The sequence below is a fragment of the Trichoderma reesei genome (genome assembly GCF_000167675.1).
Source record: "Trichoderma reesei QM6a unplaced genomic scaffold TRIREscaffold_39, whole genome shotgun sequence".
Classification (NCBI taxonomy): Eukaryota; Fungi; Ascomycota; class Sordariomycetes; order Hypocreales; family Hypocreaceae; genus Trichoderma; species Trichoderma reesei.
This window is the reverse complement of record NW_006711186.1, coordinates 20,989-43,229: the sequence shown is the minus strand read 5'-3', so window position 1 is coordinate 43,229 and position 22,241 is coordinate 20,989. Positions and strand designations below refer to the sequence as shown.

General features: G+C 54.4%; 9 protein-coding genes across 9 annotated transcripts; 4 read left to right on the top strand and 5 right to left on the bottom strand.

Moving 5' to 3' along the window:
* Positions 1-261: 261 nt before the first annotated feature.
* Positions 262-1,721, top strand: TRIREDRAFT_6014 (uncharacterized protein; the record flags this gene model as incomplete). Its single annotated transcript, XM_006969701.1, has 2 exons — positions 262-1,051; positions 1,117-1,721. 2 exons carry the CDS (start codon positions 262-264, stop codon positions 1,719-1,721), a joined length of 1,395 nt encoding a protein of 464 aa, XP_006969763.1.
* A 615-nt stretch (positions 1,722-2,336) lies between these two features.
* On the top strand, positions 2,337-3,407 carry TRIREDRAFT_23455 (uncharacterized protein; the record flags this gene model as incomplete). The annotated part of the gene is made up of 2 exons (XM_006969704.1): positions 2,337-2,957; positions 3,174-3,407. Exons 1-2 carry the CDS (start codon positions 2,859-2,861, stop codon positions 3,405-3,407), a joined length of 333 nt encoding a protein of 110 aa, XP_006969766.1. The 5' UTR covers positions 2,337-2,858.
* A 570-nt stretch (positions 3,408-3,977) lies between these two features.
* Positions 3,978-5,491, bottom strand: TRIREDRAFT_82499 (uncharacterized protein; the record flags this gene model as incomplete). The annotated part of the gene is made up of 3 exons (XM_006969712.1): positions 5,277-5,491; positions 4,315-5,183; positions 3,978-4,245 (listed from the first exon to the last, which is right to left on the bottom strand). The coding sequence occupies exons 1-3, from the start codon at positions 5,361-5,363 to the stop codon at positions 3,978-3,980; spliced, it is 1,224 nt and encodes a 407-aa protein (XP_006969774.1). The 5' UTR covers positions 5,364-5,491.
* A 1,035-nt stretch (positions 5,492-6,526) lies between these two features.
* TRIREDRAFT_6011 (uncharacterized protein) lies at positions 6,527-9,533 on the top strand (the record flags this gene model as incomplete). The annotated part of the gene is made up of 4 exons (XM_006969700.1): positions 6,527-7,156; positions 7,235-7,361; positions 7,455-7,611; positions 7,679-9,533. 4 exons carry the CDS (start codon positions 6,527-6,529, stop codon positions 9,531-9,533), a joined length of 2,769 nt encoding a protein of 922 aa, XP_006969762.1.
* Positions 9,534-10,008: 475 nt separating this feature from the next.
* rhp3 (DNA excision repair helicase) lies at positions 10,009-12,987 on the bottom strand (the record flags this gene model as incomplete). Its single annotated transcript, XM_006969711.1, has 8 exons — positions 10,009-11,370; positions 11,463-11,560; positions 11,613-11,943; positions 12,007-12,123; positions 12,205-12,458; positions 12,523-12,654; positions 12,874-12,914; positions 12,971-12,987. The coding sequence occupies 8 exons, from the start codon at positions 12,985-12,987 to the stop codon at positions 10,009-10,011; spliced, it is 2,352 nt and encodes a 783-aa protein (XP_006969773.1).
* A 1,688-nt stretch (positions 12,988-14,675) lies between these two features.
* Positions 14,676-15,426, bottom strand: TRIREDRAFT_70703 (uncharacterized protein; the record flags this gene model as incomplete). The annotated part of the gene is made up of 3 exons (XM_006969710.1): positions 14,676-14,760; positions 14,834-15,080; positions 15,162-15,426. Coding segments are annotated over 3 exons (597 nt in total), but the record flags the coding sequence as incomplete, so codon positions are not given.
* A 645-nt stretch (positions 15,427-16,071) lies between these two features.
* TRIREDRAFT_124206 (uncharacterized protein) lies at positions 16,072-17,094 on the bottom strand. The gene is made up of 3 exons (XM_006969709.1): positions 17,045-17,094; positions 16,947-16,987; positions 16,072-16,889 (listed from the first exon to the last, which is right to left on the bottom strand). The coding sequence occupies exons 1-3, from the start codon at positions 17,081-17,083 to the stop codon at positions 16,247-16,249; spliced, it is 723 nt and encodes a 240-aa protein (XP_006969771.1). The 5' UTR covers positions 17,084-17,094; the 3' UTR covers positions 16,072-16,246.
* A 488-nt stretch (positions 17,095-17,582) lies between these two features.
* Positions 17,583-20,817, top strand: TRIREDRAFT_124205 (RNA polymerase III transcription initiation factor complex; the record flags this gene model as incomplete). The annotated part of the gene is made up of 6 exons (XM_006969720.1): positions 17,583-17,620; positions 17,656-18,751; positions 18,827-19,661; positions 19,748-19,963; positions 20,019-20,357; positions 20,420-20,817. The coding sequence occupies 6 exons, from the start codon at positions 17,583-17,585 to the stop codon at positions 20,815-20,817; spliced, it is 2,922 nt and encodes a 973-aa protein (XP_006969782.1).
* A 479-nt stretch (positions 20,818-21,296) lies between these two features.
* On the bottom strand, positions 21,297-21,754 carry rpl29 (ribosomal protein L29; the record flags this gene model as incomplete). The annotated part of the gene is made up of 4 exons (XM_006969708.1): positions 21,723-21,754; positions 21,583-21,634; positions 21,399-21,501; positions 21,297-21,312 (listed from the first exon to the last, which is right to left on the bottom strand). Coding segments are annotated over exons 1-4 (177 nt in total), but the record flags the coding sequence as incomplete, so codon positions are not given.
* Between the last annotated feature and the right edge of the window lie 487 nt (positions 21,755-22,241).

Below are 22,241 nucleotides of genomic sequence, written 5' to 3'. Positions count from 1 at the left end.
AGACACGAACGAGCTCGAAAGAAACAAAAAGAGACTCCTACGGCTCAGGCTCGGTCTCTACCTACCTACATCATACATCTACGACATTCATTCACTGTCGCCCCATGCACGCATAGCATAGGTACCTTAGTTCTGCCACAGATCGAAGCAGCAAGGTAGCTACCGCGCGTCATGAGCCATCAGCAGCAGTCGCCGGGTGGCCTCAGCCCCCGCCACGATGCCTCGTCGCGGATACAGAAGCCGGACTCTGCCGCCGACCGAATGGCTGCGCTCAAGGCGCGCGTGGCCGCCGCCATCGGCACGAGCAAGGCAAAGGGAGGGCTCAACGTCGGACTGCATCCCGCCTTGGAGGACCTGGGCTCGTGGAAGCCGGCTGGCAAATCAGACTCCTCGACCAACGGCCAGTCTCGCTCGTCGCGAGGCTCTCCGTCGCGCGCGAACGGACTCGACAACAGGGGCGGCAGCTCGCAAGGCGCGCACGGGAAGCAGCTGCGAGATGGGCCGAACCCTTACTTTGACGAAAAGGCCGCCGCCCAAGAGCCGGCAGGGAGGCAGCGGATGCCTCGACAGCTGGCGTTTAACCAAAAGGGAAAATACATACAGCAGGGCAATGCCTTGCGTCGTCAGGCGGCCCTCGAGGCCATGAAGCGGCGCATTGCGGAGCAGACGCGGAGAGCAGGCATCGACGAGGACCTGGACGTGGAGAAGAACTTTGTCGTGGACGCTCCCCCGGCGTTGGAGTGGTGGGACGAAGGACTAGTGGACGGATCATCCTACGACGTGATTGAAGACCCCTCGAAGCTCAAGATTACGACCCCCGACAGCATCGTGACGGAATACATTCAGCATCCGGTTGCGCTCGAGCCCCCCCAGGAACGACGTCCGGTGCCGACGAAGCCAATGTACCTGACGTCCAAGGAGCAGGCCAAGATACGCCGCCAGCGGAGAATGGCGGAGCTCAAGGAGATGCAGGCAAAGATTCGACTCGGACTGGTGCCCGCGCCGCCGCCCAAGGTGAAGAAGGGGAACCTCATGCGAGTGTTGGGTGATGGTATGTTTCCCTTTTCTCTCTCTATCTGGCCATGTGCCATGTCTGCTAACTTGTTTCCGTCACAGCTGCCGTCAAAGATCCTACCGCCGTCGAGGCGCGAGTCAACCGAGAGATTGCCGAGCGATACGAGCACCACATCGAGGCCAACGAGGCGCGCAAGCTGACAAAGGAGCAAAAGCACGAGAAAGTGGCGGCGAACCAGCAAAAGGACGCCGACAAGGGCATCTACGTCCTCGTCTTCAAGATTACGAGCCTCGCCAACGGGCAGCACCGGTACAAGATTTGGCGCAACGCCGACCAGCTGGCGCTCACGGGGACGTGCATCATGCATCCCAAGTTCAGCCTGGTGATTGTGGAGGGCGGGCAGTGGAGCATCAAGAAGTACAAGAAGCTCATGCTGAACCGCATCAACTGGACGGAGAACGCGCAGGCGAGGGACCCGGAGAAGGCCAGCGCAGGCGGGCGCGAGTGGCTGTCGCCAGAGGACGCCAACGGGGAGCTCAAGGACATGTCGACCAACGAGTGCAAGCTCATTTTTGAGGGAGAGCAGAAGGCGAGGGCGTTCAAGAAATGGGGCAGCAAGATTTGCGAGACGGACGCAGAGGCGCGGGAGGTGCTGGCCCGGGCAAAGATGGACAGTTTTTGGTCTCTGGCCAAGGGCTACTCATGATGGTGGTGGTGGTGATGATGATGGTGGTGACGATGATGAAGATGGATACCTTATATGTTTGTTGTCTAAATGGGTGATAAAGGCAGTATTATCTATTTGTCAATTGTATATCATGATACCGAATGACTGACCAGAGAGGAGATTTCTGGCAGATTGATGAGAATTTCGCCAATTACAAGCATATAAACCTATTCAGTTAATGTCAATGTCAATGCCAATGTCAATGTCTCGTCGGTTATACCTTGGTAGTACTTGTGTGTGTCATTCTCGTGTGGTTGCAAGCAGCGACATGTGCCCGTCCCAGCCACAGCACCAAAAACGGCCAAGGCTGGCCTCTTTGAACCCTCTTAGCAGATGACGGCGGGCGAGCATGATTACGCAATGAATGAAGAATGACTCTTATAAAATATATATATCCCTGCTCTTTAGGCAACGAAGGTAAACATCTCTCACCGATCCCAGTAACTGTCATCTTGCAACAGCAGATGAACAGCCCAAATAAATACAGGTACCTCCTGTAAGGTAGTATTGACAGGCAAAGCACCGCCGCCGTCTTTTGTCGCCCCGGAAAAAGGTCGGCCGCTCTCGTCCTCCTTCTTGATCCGGTGACTGCATTCCCTCTGACTAGTCACTCATACATAGGTACCTTATTCTACAAACTCATCCACTCACTCACTCACTTCTCACGCTCACACTCACTTTACTCATTATTTCCTCGCTCTACCGACTCTCTCGCTCTCTTGCACAGCAACTTGTCGACTGATTCCATCACATCAGGCAGCAGCTCCTCCTCTCCCCGTCTCTCAGGCACCCACTCGTCACTATTTCTAGCCTATCTACCGTATAAACAGCATCCAACCGCCCCTCCTCCCACCGTCTTTCCCCGTCTTTTCTTATCTTAGTAGCCTGGATTGATCACAGCCAAGAGGGTCCCGCGAACGACGTACTTGTGACATTCGATTCTCTCCGACGTACCCGCCATCTCTAAAAAGCGTCATCCAACGGAGGAGCTTCATCAAGGCTCAGAAGAATCAGAAAACAGAAGAAGAAGAAAAACAGGCCTAAAGAAAAGAGGGAGGAAACGGGGAAAGAAAAAAAAAGGGCACAAGAGGCATCGCTATTGGGACATTCGCAGCAATGGGCCTGGCGTATAACACCTATCTGACCAGCAACAAGATCTACGGGTGCAAGACGTGCAAGGCGCATCTTGCCAACCACGAGGACATTATTTCCCGGGTGCGTGTGACCTGTTTACCCTCACGAAATACCTTGAAACTCCCGTCATCTCCCATCTCTCATTCACACCACATCAAACTTGTGGTAACCCTTGCTTTTTGTCTCTCTCTCTTCTCTCCCCCCCCCCTCTCTCTCTCTCCACACACGCATACAACCCTCGTGTCATCCATCCGGGTGAGAAAGCATCCCAACTAACCACACAGGAGAGGAGCACAGAACTTCCGCGGCCAGCACGGCAAGGCCTACCTCTTCCACCGCGTCGTCAACATCGACACCGGCGACCCCAATGAGCGCAACATGACGACGGGCCGCCACATTGTCCGCGACATCACGTGCCACCAGTGCAAGGAGACGGTCGGCTGGAAGTACGACAAGGCCTTTGAGGCGTCTGAGAAGTACAAGGAGGGCAAGTTTATCCTCGAGGCCGAGCTGCTGTGCAACGTTGCTTGAGTTTCTCCCATGGGCTTCTTTCTTTGTATACATTGGTTTTTTCATCATTGGCAACGGTTTTCGAGTTCGCTTTGAGCATGTTGTTTTCTTGAGGAGCTGTCTTTGCATTGTCTTTGTGTTGTTTTCTTGAGGAGTTGTCATTGGATTGTGTTTTGTTCTGTTTTATTTGGCCTACTTTTGCATACATGATTTTTCTACTGCCGAGAGCTTCTTCTTCTTTCCAAGGTGCTGCGTCCTCTATGAGGTTTTGCTCCTCGATTAGCTTCAACAGGCCTTCTTCAGTTACATGAACCTCATGCATCACCTTGAAACCAGAGAGCAGAGCATCACTAGGCTAAAGTGACGAGATCAAGGCACGAATTAGACACCACATCTATTACCTAGTAGTTAATGCTTGCTCCCCTACATGATCCAAATGCGATACCATAAACCATGTTGTACATTGCAAACGAGAAACACTCCGTATCCCAATTCACCCAGCCATTGCCGGTACGCCAGAAACCCCCATCATATTGTGCAAATACCAGTCCTAGTTGCGACACTTTGCCGGAATTCATCGTGCACCACGTCTTACAGATGCTCAATAGGCTCCTCGGGCAGAAGCTCCTCCGTCTCTTCCTCGATGCGCAGAAACTCAAAGGGCGGCTGGACGATGCCGTTGAACAAAAAGGTAGAGTACACCAGCAGGGCGAAGCCGACAATCTGCAGCCATTTGAACGACTCCCACCCGAGGCCGAGGGACACGACCCAGATGAAGAGCGTCCTGCACGTATCAATGGTGGAGCGAGACGTGGCGCTGACGGTCCGGGTCACGGAGAGCCCGAAAAAGTTGAAGCCGCTATTGAGCATGTTAGTCGCTTCTGTTCCCCATGATTCAATAGGTTATGGAACGGCGACCCCAACTTACCCAATGCTAATCATAATCACCACGCTCGACACAAGCAGCGCCTTCTCGTGCCACATCTGACGGAGTCCCTCGGCGGCATCAAAGTAGCCGTACCGGCCAGCCTCGGTCCGGCCAATGGCCAAGTGCAGGACAATCATGACGACGACCGTGGTGACCAAGCCAAAGAGGCCCTCCCAGCCAACCACCTGGATGGGGTCAATGGGCGAGTTCTCGAGCATCCACTCCTCCAGGACAAACTGGGTAGCGGTGAAGATTTGCGCACCGGCAATCAAGACGACGCCGATAATGGCCTTGGCCACGTCGGAGAGGCCATCTGGAGAGTCGGTAATGGCAGACAGGCCCCTGGAGACGAGGTTGGCCTTGACGTCGGGCCAGATGGCGCCCGCAAGCCCAACAACGGCCACACCAAGGACGACGCCAACTAGGGAGATCCACTGGAAGAGATGCAGCGTCTTCCGCAAAAAGACGACGCTAAACAGACCCACGAATAAAACTAGTGCGCCTCTGGTCATCTGGTAGATGGACGCCGCGACGAGGAGCAGGCCAATGTTCATCAGGGTGGTGCCGCAGATGTCGCAGATGGCGGGCAGGGCCAGCAGCAGGACTCGGTAGCCTCGCAGGACGGATGGCGGGCCGTCGTCGATTGTGTCGTCGTCTTCGTCGTCTGCGCGGCTCGAGTTGATGGCTCGGTAGCCGCGCTCTGCGGGCGATCGCCTGGCTGCGATGCGGCGGTAGGCTGCGGAAATGCCGACGACGAGCCAGCAGCCCATCTCGCCGACAAACATCTGGGCCGTCTGCAGCACGGGCTGGTTGAAGTAGATTCGGTGGGCGGAATTCTCGTCCTCGCAGTTGCGAACACATTGCTTGTCCTGCACGGGTTGTCAAGTCAGTTTGGTGCTGCCGCGTTAGACGTGTGTTGCATCAAGCAGTCCGTCCCTCGAGATGCCGCAGGCAGAACGCACCTGGTATTTGGTGACCAATGTGTTGCAGACGCCCGTCAGCAGCATCATGGCCACGAGAAAGGGAACGGTGCCCCGGGAGATGGCCATCTTGGGGTGACACGCGGCTGGAGGTGATGGGATCTCCTGATGTTTTGATGAGAGTGTCTATCTGGTCCAGACGTGATAATGATGGTGATGATGATGGTGACGGTGATGCAGATGGAAAAAAGACAGACAGAAAGAAACAAAGAGAAAGGAGAGTAGACGAGGGATAGATGGAGATGAATGGATGAATGAAGATGGAGATGAAATGGGAATGGAAATGGAAATGGGAAATGGAGCCGCAGCTGCGCCCCGGATTAGGTACCTTAAGGTACTGTCTCTGTGAGGTGCTGTAGGGGACAAAGAGACGAGCCCCTGCTTATCATGCAGCAGCTGCTCAGGTGTCACAAGACAGTTGCAGCGCCTGGGCCATCGGACGAGATCCCGAAGGGCTTAGCGCCGATCGGAATGACATAAGCGGGGATGCACCTGATGGTGTTGTGATGATAGGTAGGTACCTAGTAGGTAGTACTCCGTACCTCGGATGAAGCTGGTCCTGCTTCCGTATTTGCGGGCATCGTGAGGATGCCATGGTGAATGTTTGACGAGAGATAACACAGTAGCACCTTGTATACGATGAATGCGGATTTTCCAGTTTTCAGTTGCTGCAGTGATGCTGCCATGGACTAGTACCTCTCACGCAGCACAAGTCACTGGGGTAATACCTTAGGTACTGCCACTACATACCTACCTAGTAGGTACCGAAAGAACAGCCGCTGTCTGCCTGCCTGCATACAGCTATACTACTACTATTATAGTAGTAGTAACTGTAACTGACACTGACAAAGTCAGCCACGTCATAGCAGCCACTCGCACGCAGCTCCCTTTGGCCCCATGTGCTGCTTCGTCGCGCTAGGATGGCAATCCGCCTTTCAACTCCTTTTGACCCGACGACGCCTTTTTGTTGTCATTATGCTCTCGCATCATCAGCTTCTCCCCATGGCCGCCTTATGGCACTGCTGACGAGGCTCCCCCCTCCCCCATGGCGAGTGCCGACCGCTTTCGTCTCTCCTCTGACCCTGCCCTATCACGTCTGCATACCTAGGTAGGCACAGGCGCTTTCACAGGCACTGTCACAGGCGCTGTCACAGGTGCAGGCCCTCGCTCCCCGACCTCGAATCCCCCATAGACTACGAGTACATACTAGATGCCTCCGTGTCTGCGCCTCCATGGAGCACTCGCTAGGCCCTGCTTGTCGCCTCCGGCCGGCGCCCGACGCGGACCCGGACGCGGACAAGGAGGACGGAGTGCCCGCCGTCACCGCCCAGTTCTTCTACACGGCCATCTATCCCATCGACGATCCGCTGTCCGGCAGCGCGCCCGCCAGCGCCGCCGACGCGAAGCCCTCCAAGGCGCCGCTCCGCCCCTTCTCCCACGATGACAACGACATGCTGCAGCAGGCCTGGCTCGGCCTCTCGTCGGAGAGCCACCGGGTCCAGCACGCCGACCTCAGAAGCGGTCGAGAGCCGGCGCCGGACACTGTCAAGTCCGACCTGGACAAGCGCGGCCTGCTCATCCGGAAGCTCGCCTCGAAGCACAGGCGCCTCCACAGCGAGAAGAAGAAGCAGATGCGGAATTCAACAACGGAAGTGGCCGAGGCGGCGGCGATTCCAGAGACTCTGCTGACCGCCTGCTGCTCCGACCTCGCTGCCGACGCCCTGACGGAACTCGACACGGCCTTCTGCTCGTTGGTGAGGAAGACGAACCGTCTGTTTGACGTCGACGAGGTGGTCAAGGACGTGACCGCCGTCATGAACCGGTCTCACCAGCTTCGAGACGTTCCAAGCCCCCGCCGGCATGTCCCCATACGCCACCCCCTGCTGGCCCGCGAGAGACAGGCCGGCATCCCATCCGACGGCGCCTCTGTTCAGCGCAAGGCCGCTGGGTTCGTGGATGCAAACGACCATGGCATCACTGGCAAACCCTTCGTGCGGGTACCGAGTACAGAACAAGCATCGCAAATCACGTCCCCAAAACGGCCGCAGCAGCAGCAGCAGCAAGAGCGTAGTGACGAGCCACCCTTGGAATCACCACAGCTTAATGATGTAGTCACCGAGGCAGAGGGTGAGATTCCGGTAGAGCAGCCAATACCCGTAGAGACCACCGCTCCGGACCTCGAGGATGAGGATCAGGATGTCGTGGTTGGACTGGCAAGACTGCACAAGGTCTGCTTGCACACACTGCAGATGAAGCCCGTGTACTGGTCCCCCATCAACGACGTCGCCGTCGTGACGAGGGGGACGTGGTTCTACAAGTACGTTTCCAGACTGGACCCTCTGTCTCTCTCTCTGTCCCTTTTTCGTAACCTAACCTGCCCGCAGAGACACCATGATGCCGGTCTCGGCGGCCGTGGCCAACCAGCTCGAAATCGGATACCAGGAGCTGCGCCCCTGGACCGAGACTTGGAGCGATGAACTACGGTGTGCCATCGATGTTGGGGCGTCGGGAGAGGAAAAGGTATCCTATCGGTTGTGGCCCAAGGAAGGCGAAGGGCTGTACCGAAACACGCCTGTGCCGACCGAGCCCGCCATCTCTGCGCATCCATTCTGTGCATCTCACTGCTTCCAGGGCGAAGCTGCCACAGAGGGCTACATGGAGCCTCCCAAATTAGACGACGAGGCTCACGAGAATCACCACCACCAGCGCGCCTATTCGAGCTACAGTGTCATATACAAGGATCGAGCAAACGCCTTCCTGCTCAAGCCGAGCCTCCAGCCGTCTTCCTACTACAACAGGCGGCCCATTCTCAAGATCATGAAGGGCGTGACGGTTGGCATCCCAGTCGTTCGGGGATTTGACCGACTGAGCTGGGAGCGCCTGCACCGCAGAAAGAAGACGCAGCCCACCAAGTCGACGGCCCACGGCAGCGCACCAGACACTTGCCCTGCCTGCGAGGCGGAGAAGGACCGCAGCAAGGTGACGGATCTGGTGCTGGTGGCCCACGGAATCGGCCAAAAGATTGCCGAGAGGGTTGAGAGCTATCACTTTACACACGCCGTCAACGGCTTCCGGCGACTCGTCGACAGCGAGTTCCAGAGTCCCGCCGTGCAGGAGGTTTTGCACAACAGCCAGAGCAGGCTCATGGTCCTGCCGCTCAACTGGCGAGTCGGGCTGTCCTTTGAGGACGGCGGAGCTCTTCAGACTGGCATGGGGGCCAACAACTCGGGGGCCGCCCAGCCTTTCACTCTCAAGGACATTGAGCCCAACACCATCCCCGCCATCAGGAGCATGATCTCCGACGTCATGTTTGACATTCCCTTTTACATGTCTCACCACAAGGGCAAGATGATTGCGGCCTTGGTCGCCGAGGCGAACCGCGTCTACCGCCTCTGGTGTAGGAACAACCCCGGCTTTGCTGAGAACGGACGCGTTCACCTGGTCGCTCACTCTCTCGGCAGCGTCATGGCGGTCGAGGTTCTGTCGCGGCAGCCAACAATTGCGCCTCCGCTGGACCTGTCCCGACCAGAGCCAGAGACCAACTTCTTCGAGTTCGACACGAGGAACCTCTTCCTGATGGGGAGCCCCACCGGCTTCTTCTTGCTGCTCGAAAGGGGCGCTCTGACGCCGCGCCGTGGACGTGCCAAACCCGGCGTCGATGTGAGCGAGACCATGGCCGACAATGTCGGTGGTGAGCAGGGCATGTTTGGGTGCCTGGCCGTCGATAACATATACAACATTCTTGCTCGGGAAGATCCAATTGCCTACTTTCTCAACGGCGCGGTTGACCCAGTGTATGCGGCCAGCCTGAAGACGGCATATGTTCCCACCGCTTCGACTTCGTTCTTCAAGTCGTTTGGCGATGCCATGCGTACCGTTGCCAAGGGCATGGGCGCCGCCAATCCCGGCTCATCGACGACGGACGACGGCCGCCCGCCTGCTGTGCGCCTCCCCTCTCAGCTGGAGCTTGAGGTGCACGACTTTACGAGGGAGGAGATTGCCGAGAAGAAGGCCTTTTTGCTCAACGACAACGGCCAGATTGACTGGTTCCTCAGGTCGGGCGGCGGGCCGCTGGAGATTCAGTATCTCAACATGCTGAGCGCCCACAGCAGCTACTGGAGCAACACCGACTTTATCCGGATGCTGTGCTTTGAGATTGGCAGGCGGCCTGGGCGGGCGAATACGCTGCCTGCGATGAGGGCCGTCAAGGCGACGAGGCGCATTCCTGCTGCTGGTTGAGAATTTGCGGAGTTTGGGCCGCGCAAATGCATGACTTTTGATATATACCCCCCTTCGCCCTTTCTTTGCTCTTCTTTTCTTCTTTTTTCTTGGTGGTGATTTCATCTATGAAAGGGAGGTGTTGCCTCCTTGCAGGAGTTATTCATGGCTGATGATGATGCCCTTTGGGAGATGTAATTGACTGCTTGCTGGAGAGATTGACACCTTTTTTTTTTCTGTTAGACGAAGATGGGAACTACTCGGGCCATGATAGAATGCGAACAGCCGGATCAATACTTGCTTGGTAGATAGATGATTCATGTACATGGATACTTCGTTGTCCTTGACTCCCAAGACGAACTCTTGATTACTTTAGGGTTGCTATTTCTGTATATCAGACTCCAATATTTCCTCAACCCTGACTTGCCTCCTATCCAGATATCGTCACTTCGTAGAGCGTTGCCACCAGCCCCCCAAGACTTCCCCCTTTCCTTCTTCACTCAAAGCCTTCCAGCTCCATCATATCGGCATCAATGTCTCCATAGTCCGACTCATACCCAGCAGCTATGCTACCGTGAGCCTGGCCCCTCGCATTGGCGAGCACAGGCGGCGGCTCCTCTCCCCTCTCCTCCTCCATCTTCTTCTGGTGCCGCAGGAGATCCTCGTAGCCCCAGGTGCTGATGCCCTCCTGGTCCTTGCTCCGGAACGGCTGCGCCATGGTCTTGAGGAACCGGCGGGCGGCGCTGACGGCCATGTCCGTGCTCAGGTTGGTGTCGGCGTCCGACAGGCCCTGGTTGATCCATTTCGGCAGCTGGTTCCTCTTCTTCTGGAACCGTCGGTCGGCGAGCACCATGACGCCGTAGTCGTCCTTGCCTCGGAGGACGCGGCCCAGGCACTGCGCGGCGTGGCGCATGGCGTCAAACGACAAGAAGTCGTTTTCCTTGATGCGGTACGTTTCCCGCAGGAACTCGAGCCGAGCCTTGAGGATGCGTGATTCCGTGTACTGGAACGGCACGCCGATACACAGCACCGTCCGGCCGTACTGATGGTCAAAGTCGATGCCCTCGGATACTTTGCCTCGCGCGACGCAGAGCAGGATGGCCCCCCTTCCGTTGCAGCAGGCCGTCCGGTACGTCTCCAGCGCCAGCGACGTCTCCTGTGCGTCGGGCGTCTCGACCAAGATGAGCTTGTACTTCCACACCTCGTCGAGGATGCCCATGCCCTGCCACATGCTGATGATGGACTCCATGTACAGGTACGACGGGAAGAAGACCACCATGCCGTCGGGCGTGATCTTGGCAAATTCGGTCAAGAGGCTGCCGTAGTTGCGGACAACGCTCGGCTCGTTTCGAACTTGAAAGCTCGACGAGATGGAAGCCTGGTCGCTCCCTCGAGTCACAATCATGGGGAGGAAAGATTTCCGGGCGAGCGTCATGCTGTAGGACTCTTGTATGACTGTCGCAAAGTCCAGCATCTTGGGGTACATTTCGAGGGGGGAAATCGTTCCAGACGTTATGATGACTGAGTAGAACCTTTCAAACACAGGCCGGATGGCAATGGCCGCATCGAGACAGGTGAAGTGAAGCGTGGGGTTTGGCACTTCTGCCGTGTCGGACTCGTACGGCTCCAGGATCAACAGGAAGCCCTTTTCGTAGGTTGCAACGAGCGTTGCGAAAGTTGCCACTTCTTGGAGTGCTTGGTAGTCTTCGATATTCGTAAGTTCCAGGGTCCGGACAAGTGATGTCAGCCGCTCGGCACAGAACCGCAGCGGCTTCTTTTCGATGAATGTGTGCTCTTTCAGATGGGCCAGAAACGACGGTGGTGTTTCCGAGATGACTTGCCGAACTTTCATTCGCGTCTGAGACAAAAAAAAAAAAAATCAGCATGACCACCCAGGGGTTCAAATGAAAAGGGGGGGGGGGGGGGGGGGGGGGGGGGAGGTGCACGAACCTTGAGATATTCCAAGAATCGCTTCAAAAAGGCCACGAAATGTTCTGCTCTCCTGATGTTGCCCGGCACAGCCTCTTTCAAAAGGTCATCCGGCAAGGCTGCAATGATGTCTCAGTAACGGCAGCGCAGAGACGAATTGGCATCACATACCTGGATTGGCCATAAAGGCATCCTCCTGCCTCGACTCATCTGCCGCGCGAAGCCCCTGAACAAGCTTCTCGTATTCGTTTTGGAGCTGCTCCTGATCCGTCTCCCGCATCTCGGCGATTCTCCGCTCGAGATGCTGAGCGCTGCGGGTCGCTTTGCGTATTGAGTCTTCGGTAATGTCGGTGCTGAGCGCCTCGATGCAGACGTTGTCGATGTTGTGGGCTTCGTCAAACACCACAATGCAGTCCTTGGAAAAGTCTTTGGAGACACGCTCTGCAATCTTGGGATCTAGGAGGTAGTGATAGGAGAAGATGACTACATTGCAGTATTCCATCTGGTTGGCAGCATTAGAGGCAACTCTCCAGCAAGAGGTAGAATATCATGAGTGAAATCATACCATGCGTCGCGCAGTGAAATAGGGGCACTGCTTATGCTCCTCTCCGTATCGTAACAGTGCATCAAAGGACCATACGCCGTTGGGTATCAGGTTGTGTGGTTCGAGCAGATCAAGGTTCTAGGATCGTGTTAGTGAACAAATGACAGTGACTGAGCCAGGAGTCGACGAGCACTGAGCTAGATGTTTGGGGGAACGCACATCGTGATAGACACAGACATCGACATTTTCACCTCGGTCCTTCTTCTCCTTGACAAACCCTGCAGTTAGACTCCGGCAGCGAGCGTCGACAATCGAGCCACTCTTTTCCCTCTTGACGGAGGGGTGAAGACACAAGTTCTTGCGACTTGTCAGGCCAAGGCCGCGAAACTCCTCTTCGTACCCCAACTGCTCGGTGCGATACTTCATCAGAGACTGCAGCTCGACCAGGGCCTTTTCAATCTCAGACATGGTTCCTATGGAGAGCAGGTCAGCATCTGTCCAGTCACAGGCCCTCCAGGAATGGGTTTCGTTACGAACGGGAGCAGTAGATGAGCTTCCGCTTCTCGGGCATGTGCTGCTGATATGCAACAATGAGAGACAGCAGTGACACCGTCTTGCCGGTCCCTGACGGCATCTCCAGCACGCAGTGACCGCCCGCATCGAGCGTTTCTATATCGGTGAGTAAGCGGGCAAACACGACCAGAACCCTCGTGAAGTCATACTTTTCAAATCACACATATAACTGCCGGTTTTCCTCAGTGGTCAGAGTCTGTGCAGATAGCCATGGACATGCTGAAATGAGACTCACGCATATTGTTCTGTGGTCGTGTTAGCTATACGATGCTGCACCAAGCGTGAATGCGGATAAGAGTGACGGGCACGACGAACCTGGATATATCCTTGGGTAAGGAAATAACACGGGGAGATTGCTGTTGACTCGTGAGCTTGGCTAGACATGACGCGTGTTTCAGCCAGAGTAACTGACTCTATATTGAACTTCATCGTGTCGTGTCTGAAGAAGGTGGTTGATTCTGTACGGGAGCTCTCACGCTATAGGTAGCCAGCATAAGAGGCAAAGAGGTTACTACTAGCAGGGAGTTGAACGCCTGACGTATTGTAGATTGGAAGCTGAGTAAGCAGACAAGGCACCAGGCTGGCGCTTAGCCTGAAGCGGGACAAGCGCAATTGAGATGGATCCACTTGTCGGCGGCTTTGGCACGTGATGATATGGCCAATCTCGAAGCTCCATTCGCACATCATCTCCAGTTACCCAATTAGGAAAAGACCTCTGCACAGGGCAGCAGAACAGACGACGCTGTTTGGCAGCTATAAAAGCCAGAGCAGGCCGCACCTTTTTGACAGAGGCCAACTCTCTCCTGCAAACATCTCCCATACCTACCTTTTGCTAGCAGTCAGGTATGGAGGCCAGGGATGTCTGCAGGGCGTTTCGCCAACTCAGGCGGTTAGGGCTGCGCTGGCCCTCAACCGCCACAAGAAGGGACCTTTGAGAGCTTCCTCCCTTCTTGCATCGTCAAACAAAAAACAACAGCAGCCACAACAATTCCAGCTTCAATGCTGGCCACAATCTCAATTCCAGTCCTTTTCTTAGGACTAGCCAGACACAATCCATTCAGCCCTCATCACGGCTGACCAGACAAATCCAGCTGGTTCCCGTAACCGGCATCACGACCTCTCGCGGTTGTTTACAACCACACGGCACACAACACAGAAAACTCCGCATCTTGGGCAGCGCTATCGGACAATCTTCATTTCCAAGTCGGCGCTCCTGACAGCATCTGCGGTCTGTCTGTTTCGCATGGGCAAGGCATCAGCTTCTTCAGAAGAGACCGACGGCCAGCGGTAGCAAAGCCTCGAGTGCGTCCTAGGTTTTTTCATCCTCACGCCGTAGAGGGTTTTTCCTAGGCCTCTTTTTTTGGCTTTTTTGGCTTTTTTGGCTTTTTTGGCTTTTTTTTTTTTCTTTTTTTTTTCTTTTTTTTCTCTTTTCTCTCTTCTGTGTCTTCTCGCCGAAACTCGCCCTAATGGGCCTCGAATCAAACGGAAGTAAGTCCCAATAATGGATTGGGCAAGCCTAAGTGCCTCGACTAAGCTGGGTGCGAAATACGGATTTCCGGGGTGGTCCGTGTATTGAATAGCACGTGGGTTCACAGCTAGCTCCAGGCCGACCAGTGGTTTTATGTGGTCGTAAATATCATGGAGACCGACCAATTTGTTTAGGTGGTCGTTAATATCAAACTAAACCAAATAAAGATACAGTTTGAGGGAAAGATTCTGAAGGCCGTCTTGCTCGTATGTATGTGTGTGTGTGTGTGTGTGTGTGTGTGTGTGTTGCCAGCCGTAGTTCAGTAGACATTGTCAGCTCGGGTTAGATGGCCGTAATCGCCTTAAGCTCCCATCTTGTGGGTTGGTAATTATCGCAAGGCACACTGTCTGCCGAAGCAGCAGTGATTTTTCCAGGGAGAGAATCTCTGGTGGATCATGTGCAGTATCAGAGGGTCAATGCCGCCTTGGGAGGATGAAACTACTATGAACAGTTCCTGGGGAGCTGCCTACCCGAGACCCCTTGTTTAGACCACCGCCCTCATCAAGGCTTCGCTGTTGGTATTCTATGACATGGTAATATTTACACTGGCCAACTGGACTCTCTCATCTAGCAAGGCCGTAACTCTACTTCAAGGCTTGTTCAAAATCTTGATGGCGTCTTTTGCGAAAACATAACTCGCTCCGCTCCACACCGTCGTCGTAGCCACCACGTATCTGCAATGGAAAGTAAGCAAAACCAGCAACAACACGCTCGACCGGGAGAAGGGGTAGGTAGACAAAGACGTACTGCATAACTGTAAGCGTTGTCGCCAAATCAACACTCAAAAGCGGTGCTGCCGTCGTTAGACCAACAAGGGCCAGTTGAAGGAAGGTGTTGTATTTGCTAATCGTGGTAGGTCGAACTTCGGCGGAGGGTAGTGAAAAGTCCCAGTATCGTGTAAACGTCTTGGGCGGCGGCAGTGAGATCCAACGGTAATAGATGGCTGCAATGGCCAGTCCGACATCCCTGCCCAGGATGATGCTTGCGACCCAGACTGAGTGCAAGAACAAGAGTCATGTCAGCCAGTCTCATACACCAGCCGCCTGGAGAATCGGAGATGAAGTTGTCCACATACCAGGCAACGCCCCTTTGATGGCTAGACACACCGTCAGCACGGTCATCAGGACCTTGTCGGCCATTGGATCGATGATCGTGCCCACGACCGTCCTGCGATTCCACTTCCTCGCTATCCATCCATCCAGCAGATCTGTAAAGCCAGCGTACGCCAGCAAGCCCACGGCCCAGGTGTGCGCATCCTGCAGCACGAGGTAACCGATGACTGGACTTGCAACAAGTCGGGTAAAGGTGAGGAAGTTTGGTATCGTATAGATGTCCTCGTGAATGGCTGGGCTGGTGGTCGGCTTCTTCGCAACGCCTTTATCCGCCTGGTCACCGGGCTGGTGGTTGAATCGCTTCGTGATTCTCAAGGCGAGCGGCACAGGGGCGCTACGAACGACTATGTTAACACAATCGCTTCTACGTAAAGTTCCAATTGAGGAGAGATTGGGTGTCTGGGCAGCGAGGCCTGCCGTTGCTCTCCCGCTGCATGCAACACGCGACAAAAAAGGTTGGAAGTGCCTTACATGTCCCTTCGCGGCCGATGGCTCCCAAAGCCCGCTGATGTCGTCGCCCAGATGCACCGCCTACATAGAATCACTGGCCTCGCGATAGGCTTTGTGAGCAACGGCATCGGCCGCGAGAGGCGCGAGAGCAGCATGGCGACAAGTCTGGTGCAAGTGACTGGCCGTGCCGAGGCGACAGCATTTGGCAGAGTTGAAAATAGAGTGGGAGCTTGCAAGAGCATTGGCATTGGCATATCGATAAGAGGCGCGTGTCAGACCCCCCACAATATGCATAGAGGTGCATCTGATGTGCAATGTCTATATACCTATAGGCAGATACTAAATATGTCTTCAGAAGATACCATCCCTAAGAAATCATTTCTCATGTGTTTAGACTCGAATAGCCAATGGCTTGGTACCTACGTAATTTACATGTTGACCTACAAAAGGTCCCTTATTGTACAGAATGATAGCCCCGGCCTTGGCGCTTTTTGCTGCCCCAACACTGCCGCTTGATCTTCCTCATATACGCATCGGGAAACATCAAAGAGTTGGCCTGGACTTTCTTGGGCTGCTTGTGGATGGGGTATATTCTCTCTTATGATATCTCGTGAATCGGAAAGTTGTTGTCTGCGGCCTTCTTGACCCGGCGAGAGTTGAGAATGTCCACCACCTTGTCGGCGGCGCCGATGCTTTTCGTCTGTCCAAGATGAGACCAGGGAGCATCTTGCCCCGACATCAACCCCTCAATCTCCTCCAGCGACTTGGACATTTCTGTTGTGCCAAACTCCCACATGTTCGCCTTCATACCAATGCCATAGAACTGGTGCTTGCGCAAGTAGGCGAGCCACAGCTGCACCGTTTCCGGATTGCCGTCCTTAATCTGGATCAGGCGCCTCAGCGTCACACGCTCAAAGTTCTCTTGTGATTTCTTGAAGATGAAGTGACTCCTCGGCACGGTCCATCGCTCTGTGATCCGGGGAAGGGTGACTGGGCCGGACGCTGGCAGTCCGAGGTAATACGCAGCCCGCAGCGCAAAGTCCGAGAAGAATTGGAGTGGCTGCAAGCTGAATGACCGCAGCTGCAGGTCGCATGAGGGGATGCCGTACTCAGCCTCGCGCTTCAATGGCTTGAGGTGGAGGGCCTGGAGGGAGCGTGGACTTCGTATGCTCGGTTCCTTTTCGCGATCTGATTTGGCCGGAGCGGAGTAGTGTCTCGATCTCGGTTCGTTGACCATGCACCTGGCGGTGGTTTGTCAGAATCCTCTTGCTGCTTCGTCTCGTTCAAGGAATGCTTACCCCAAGGCCGGGGTTTTCCTGGCAGCCCAAGGCACGGCGGCCTACCATCACCCCCGGTTAGCTGCAATCCCACTCATTGGAGGCATCACTCATTGTACCTGGAGCTGCGATAGACGCTGCGGACTTGGCTTGAACATGTCCAGACGTCTCTTGGTCGGCAATGTCGAGATCAGATGGCGAGTTTGCGACTGAAAGAATCTGCTATGGTCAAATCCAGCCAATGGGAGTGGGGGGAGACTTCTGGGATGACAGTGCGCTAATGACCCGGCTTAACTCGAAATGGCAGCTTTATTCCTCCAGGATGCCATCAACCAACAGTATTATTTTGCTATAAAATCATGTAGGTCGCTTCAACATGCTGGTAGTAGAAGAATGGTGATGAGCCTTGTGGTGAATCCTGGGCTCGTGCGAAATGTGTTTATAACAGGTGGCAACCGTACTCGATTAGGTAGGTAGGATAAATCAACAATATCAGACTTGCGAAGTACCTATTTCCTACCTGGAGAGCAACTCGGCAGGTGCTGGGCGTGTTACTCGATTAGATATGCCCACCTCGGCCCAAGCCACAACTTTGCTCTTCATTCCTCCATCATCATCATCGCCACTCAATATGACTGTTGCAAATCCTCGATAAAGATGTCGGGCAATCGTGGCTTGGACGCGTCGCTCGCGGGGTGAGTCTGTGCTCGTAACTTCGTCAACGGTGAAGCTGTGCTAATGCCCAGGCCTTGGTGGACGGCTCTAGTGGGAATGCGTCCGACTCTGACTCTGATCAGGAGCTCCTCCAACACGACATCGCCAAGTTTGACCAGTCGGTGAGAGAATTTTTGCAGGCCCAGCATGGCGAGCCAGAAACGCCCTTCCCCGGACGCGGAATAGCCAGAGGACGAGGATCTCGGGGCGCTCGAGGCCCGCGCAAAGCTGCCAAACCTCGAGGCGACATCACAGCTCGGTTGGCCAAGGTCAACCAGGCTTTCCTCAGCGGAGACTACTCCAAGGCCTTGGACCTGGTCTCCGAAGTAATTAGGATCAATGCCGAAACCCACCAAGCATGGACCGCGCTGTCGTCCATCTTCCGCGAGCAAGGCGAGCATGCCCGGGCGCTGTCCGCCATGGTGTATGCCGCCCATCTGCGACCCAAGGAAGTCTCTGCTTGGCTCGAGTGTGCCGCCTTTGCGCTGGACACGATTGCGGAGGCCGAGGCGAGTAACCTGCACACCGCGCGGCTGTGCTATTCTGCTGCCCTCAGAGCGGATCCCGTCAATATTGAGGCCCGGCTCGGCAAGGCAACCGTTTGTCATCGGCAAGGCCATCTGGCCGCTGCTATTCAGGAGTACAAGTTCGTTCTCAAATATCATCCATATGACCTCGAGATTGTGCGGAAGCTGGCGGAAGCCTGCATCGACAATAAGAACACCGAGTCTGCCGTGCCCTCTGCCATCATGGCATATCGACGCTATTTCGACTATGAAATCGAGAACTCTGCTTTGCACGGCTCTACTGCCCCCTGGCTTGATATAGGAATCTATGTTGAGCTCATTGCTGCAACTGGCCGGTATGCGGAGGCCATTCAGGAACTCAAGGCGCTGTCCAGATGGCTGGTAGGTCGTGTCCAGGAGCATTACTGGGACCAGTGGCAGATGGACGACTGCGAATGGGACGAGGGCGATGAACGTAGAAGCCATGTCCCTCAGTTCCAAGACTCAATGTTTGGCCCGGAGCTCTATGGCCTGGCCCTACCTCTAGACCTCAGAGTTCGACTGGCAATCTACAGGCTAAGGCTTGGAGAAGAAGAAGAGGCCTTTGTAAGCGACAGCACTTCCCATTACTGCTTGTCATCCAGTGTAGTGTGCATGGCCTAACGAGAAAGCGTTGAACAGAGACATTTGACTTGGCTGGACCCGGATAATCCGCGTACATTCGACTTTATGGCGGAGTTCCCCTTCATTTCATATGACCTTGCGAGCGAGATTGCCAAGTATGGCCACCCACAGCGAGCCATCAGGTATCTCGAGCTGCTCCGAGCCACGACTGAAGAGCCAGATGCAACGCTCTTGGTTCAGCTGGGCCGATGCTACCAAGCAATGGGGCAGCAATCCACTGCAGAGGAGTGCTTCCATGCGGCCATTGATGCTGACGAGTACAACATCGATGCCCGCATCGAGCTGGCAAACATGTATGAGAAAGCCAGGGAAGACGAGGAAGCCCTCATTCTTGCAGCGGAGGCAATGGCACTCAAGGAAGCTCAGGGGGTTCCTCCGAACGAGCCGCTCACCCAGGACCAGCTCCACAAGTTCTCGATGCAAACAGATCGCGGCATAAGGGGCATACAGCCTTCTCAGCCGCGGCAAGGCCCTCGACAGGTCAAGCCAAAGTCCGCCCCGACGACGCGTATCCTGCCTAGGAGATACCGCGCAAAGCGATTTGCCAACCCCGATAAGCGACGGCAAGAAGAACACTCACGCGCGATCAAGCTCTCGCGGCAGTATGAATACGTTCGTGGCCTGAAGCAGCAAATCAAGTCTGGCTCCACCGATCTCATTCCCGTCTGGATCGAATCCTGCAAAGAGCTTGTTGACGACTTCCGGTCTCTCAAGAGATTCTATACATGGGACAAATACCTGCACTTTCTCGGGAAGAAGCAGTTGGCGGAGCAGGCAGCCAGCGAAGGAGCAAGTACCGAACTATCACAGATGTTTGAGCGTCTTACACGGAGTATGTGCATCACCACCCTTCCTTTAATTTCTCCTGGAGGGTGCTCGCATGCTGGCTATTTTTCTGATACTGACGACCATCGATAGCCCTTGCGCCTCAAGGAGAGTCTCAGATGGGGCCAGGATTCGACAATCACCAAGGCATATCGTTTGACGACTGGCTTGACCTGTTCCTCGATTATGCCATTGGCTTATCGCTTGTACACCGCCGCGAAGAAGCGTATCAGGTATGCGAGTCTGCAAGAGACTCGACTGTATTTCAGTCGCCCCAACACAACTTTGCCATCCACATGGCTTGGAGCGGTATGTAAAGGCCTGATCCTGAGCAAGAAGGTTGACCTCATACTGACCGGTGTAGTGTGTGCCATCAACACAAACGACGAAGAGAAATGCATCACGGTGGCCCGACACTTGATGCGAGATGGCGGGATATCCGACTCTTCTCGGATGTTCGCATTGCTCTCCAAGTTATGCCAGTCGCCCGTTTCCTGGTACACTTCCGGACCGGCCCAAAAGTTCATCCTGAGACAAATCAAAGCGATAGACATGACATATGAAGCTGCAAACAAGAACCTGAGCGGGACGGGCACTCTCGACCAGGACGGAGCGGCCACCGAAAAGCTGAACATGGACATTTGCCTGTTGATGCTTTATGGCCATATCCTCTTCACATCCACAAGCTACACATATGCGATAGGTGAGCATCGAAGCGATCTTGTCGCAGACCTGGCAACGCGGAAACTAACAAGTGGCACTCAGGATATTTCTTGCGTGCGTGGGCGCTCGACCGCGAGAATCCCATGGTCAACTTGAGTCTGGGTCTTGCATATGTTCACTATGGCCTCAAGCGGCAATCGACTAACCGACAGTATCTGCTACTGCAAGGCCAGTCATTCATCACCCTATATGTGCAGTCCGGGGGTAACGAGCCGAGGCTCCAGGCAGAGCGATACTACAACGTGGGAAGACTCTTCCATCTGCTCGGGATCGGATACCTGAGTCTGCAGTACTACACTCGCGCACTGGAAGCAAACAAGGCGGCGGGCGAGAATAAGCTCTTGAAGGATATCATTCTCGTCAACCAAATCATATCCTTGCTGTCGACCAACAATAAGGGTCTGGCACATGAGCTGCTAGTCAAGAACCTGAGACTGTAGTGTCGTTTGGTGGGCACTAATTGTCCGATAACAAGGAGCTGAATTTCCTCATCAATTGTCTGATTGTATACCCAAAGAAACAATGGAAAGCAAGGAGCAATGGAATCAATGAAGTCGTCTGTCCAGCTGATTCAAGTTGTGTAATTTGTAGGAGCAGGGCCACACCGCTGCCACACGGGCCATCAAAGAGTGGAAGAATCACTGGGAGACGAACGGACTGTGAGAAATGCACGCGGCGCCTGCAATGATTTTAGACAAACCAGATTGTCTACCCGGAGCTCATATTGAGAGGAAAACCCGATCGATCTTCCCAGCATTATAGTGATGCATTGTCCTATTAGCTGTCGAAGTACCGATTCCTGCGCAAACCCGCGTCTAATGGTGTGTTAAGCTGCGGCCAACTGGCCTGAAACTTTGCAAAAGAATCTCCTTTTTATTCACTACCCGCTAGAGTCAAAGGTACGCTCATGCTGACTTTCCCTCCTTGGCCGCCTTCTGTTCATCTTGTTAGTCGAGATCCGTCTGCAGTTTTTCCTCCGGGGGGTTCCCTCTCTTCTCGCCGGGGAGGGTTAAGATCGTACCAGAGCCTTCATGGTGCCGTGAAGAGCATGTCTGTGGTTTCGGCGGAACTTGGGGTCGGTGCCCTTCAGGGAGGGGTAACGAGAAGTCTTGGGCTTCTTGATGCTATAGTCCGGGGGCGGTAAGCGAAACTGCGTGAGAAGGAATTCGGAGGGGGATCAATTTGTGCTGGAGATGGTGACGAACCCGTTACGGTGCGCCTTGCGCGACTGGTTGTGCTGGGACGAGTTCTTTGACTCTGGATGGGAGATCCAAGCATTAGCAACGACGTTCCGGACGCATCTGAGATGCCATATGCGTGGAAATTTGGCGATAATTTCACTTACTGGCCATTGCTGCTGCTGTGTGGTGTTGTGACTTGGGAGTGCTTCTGGTCCGGTGGGAATTTTCCAGAGTTCGAGATTCAGATCGTGCGGAAATATGACGAGTGGGCGGTACCAGCCCTAGTGCGTGTGTGTGCGTGTGTGTGTGCGTGCGGCAAGGAGAGGTACTTGCGAGCGTGTAACTTTCGGAGAGTACCTAAGCGAGGCGAGCCGATTGATTGGTGGGTTTGCGGCTGAGGAGACGAGTGGGGAGGTGTTGCGGTACGTACATCCGGAGTTGTTTCAGGCGAGGATACCACCTACCTACTGTACTAGTACTACTCGGTAAGGCAAACTGATTGCCCCGGCTATTGTGAGATATAAGTGGGGCTTGTGTCAGGGATAGTACTTAAATTTCTGATATATAAATACTTTAATATTATTTATTTATATTTATTTAATATATAAGTTAATATTTAATAAAAAATAATTAAATAACTTAATATGTTTTTAATATAATAAGAGAAATCTAGATTTTATATA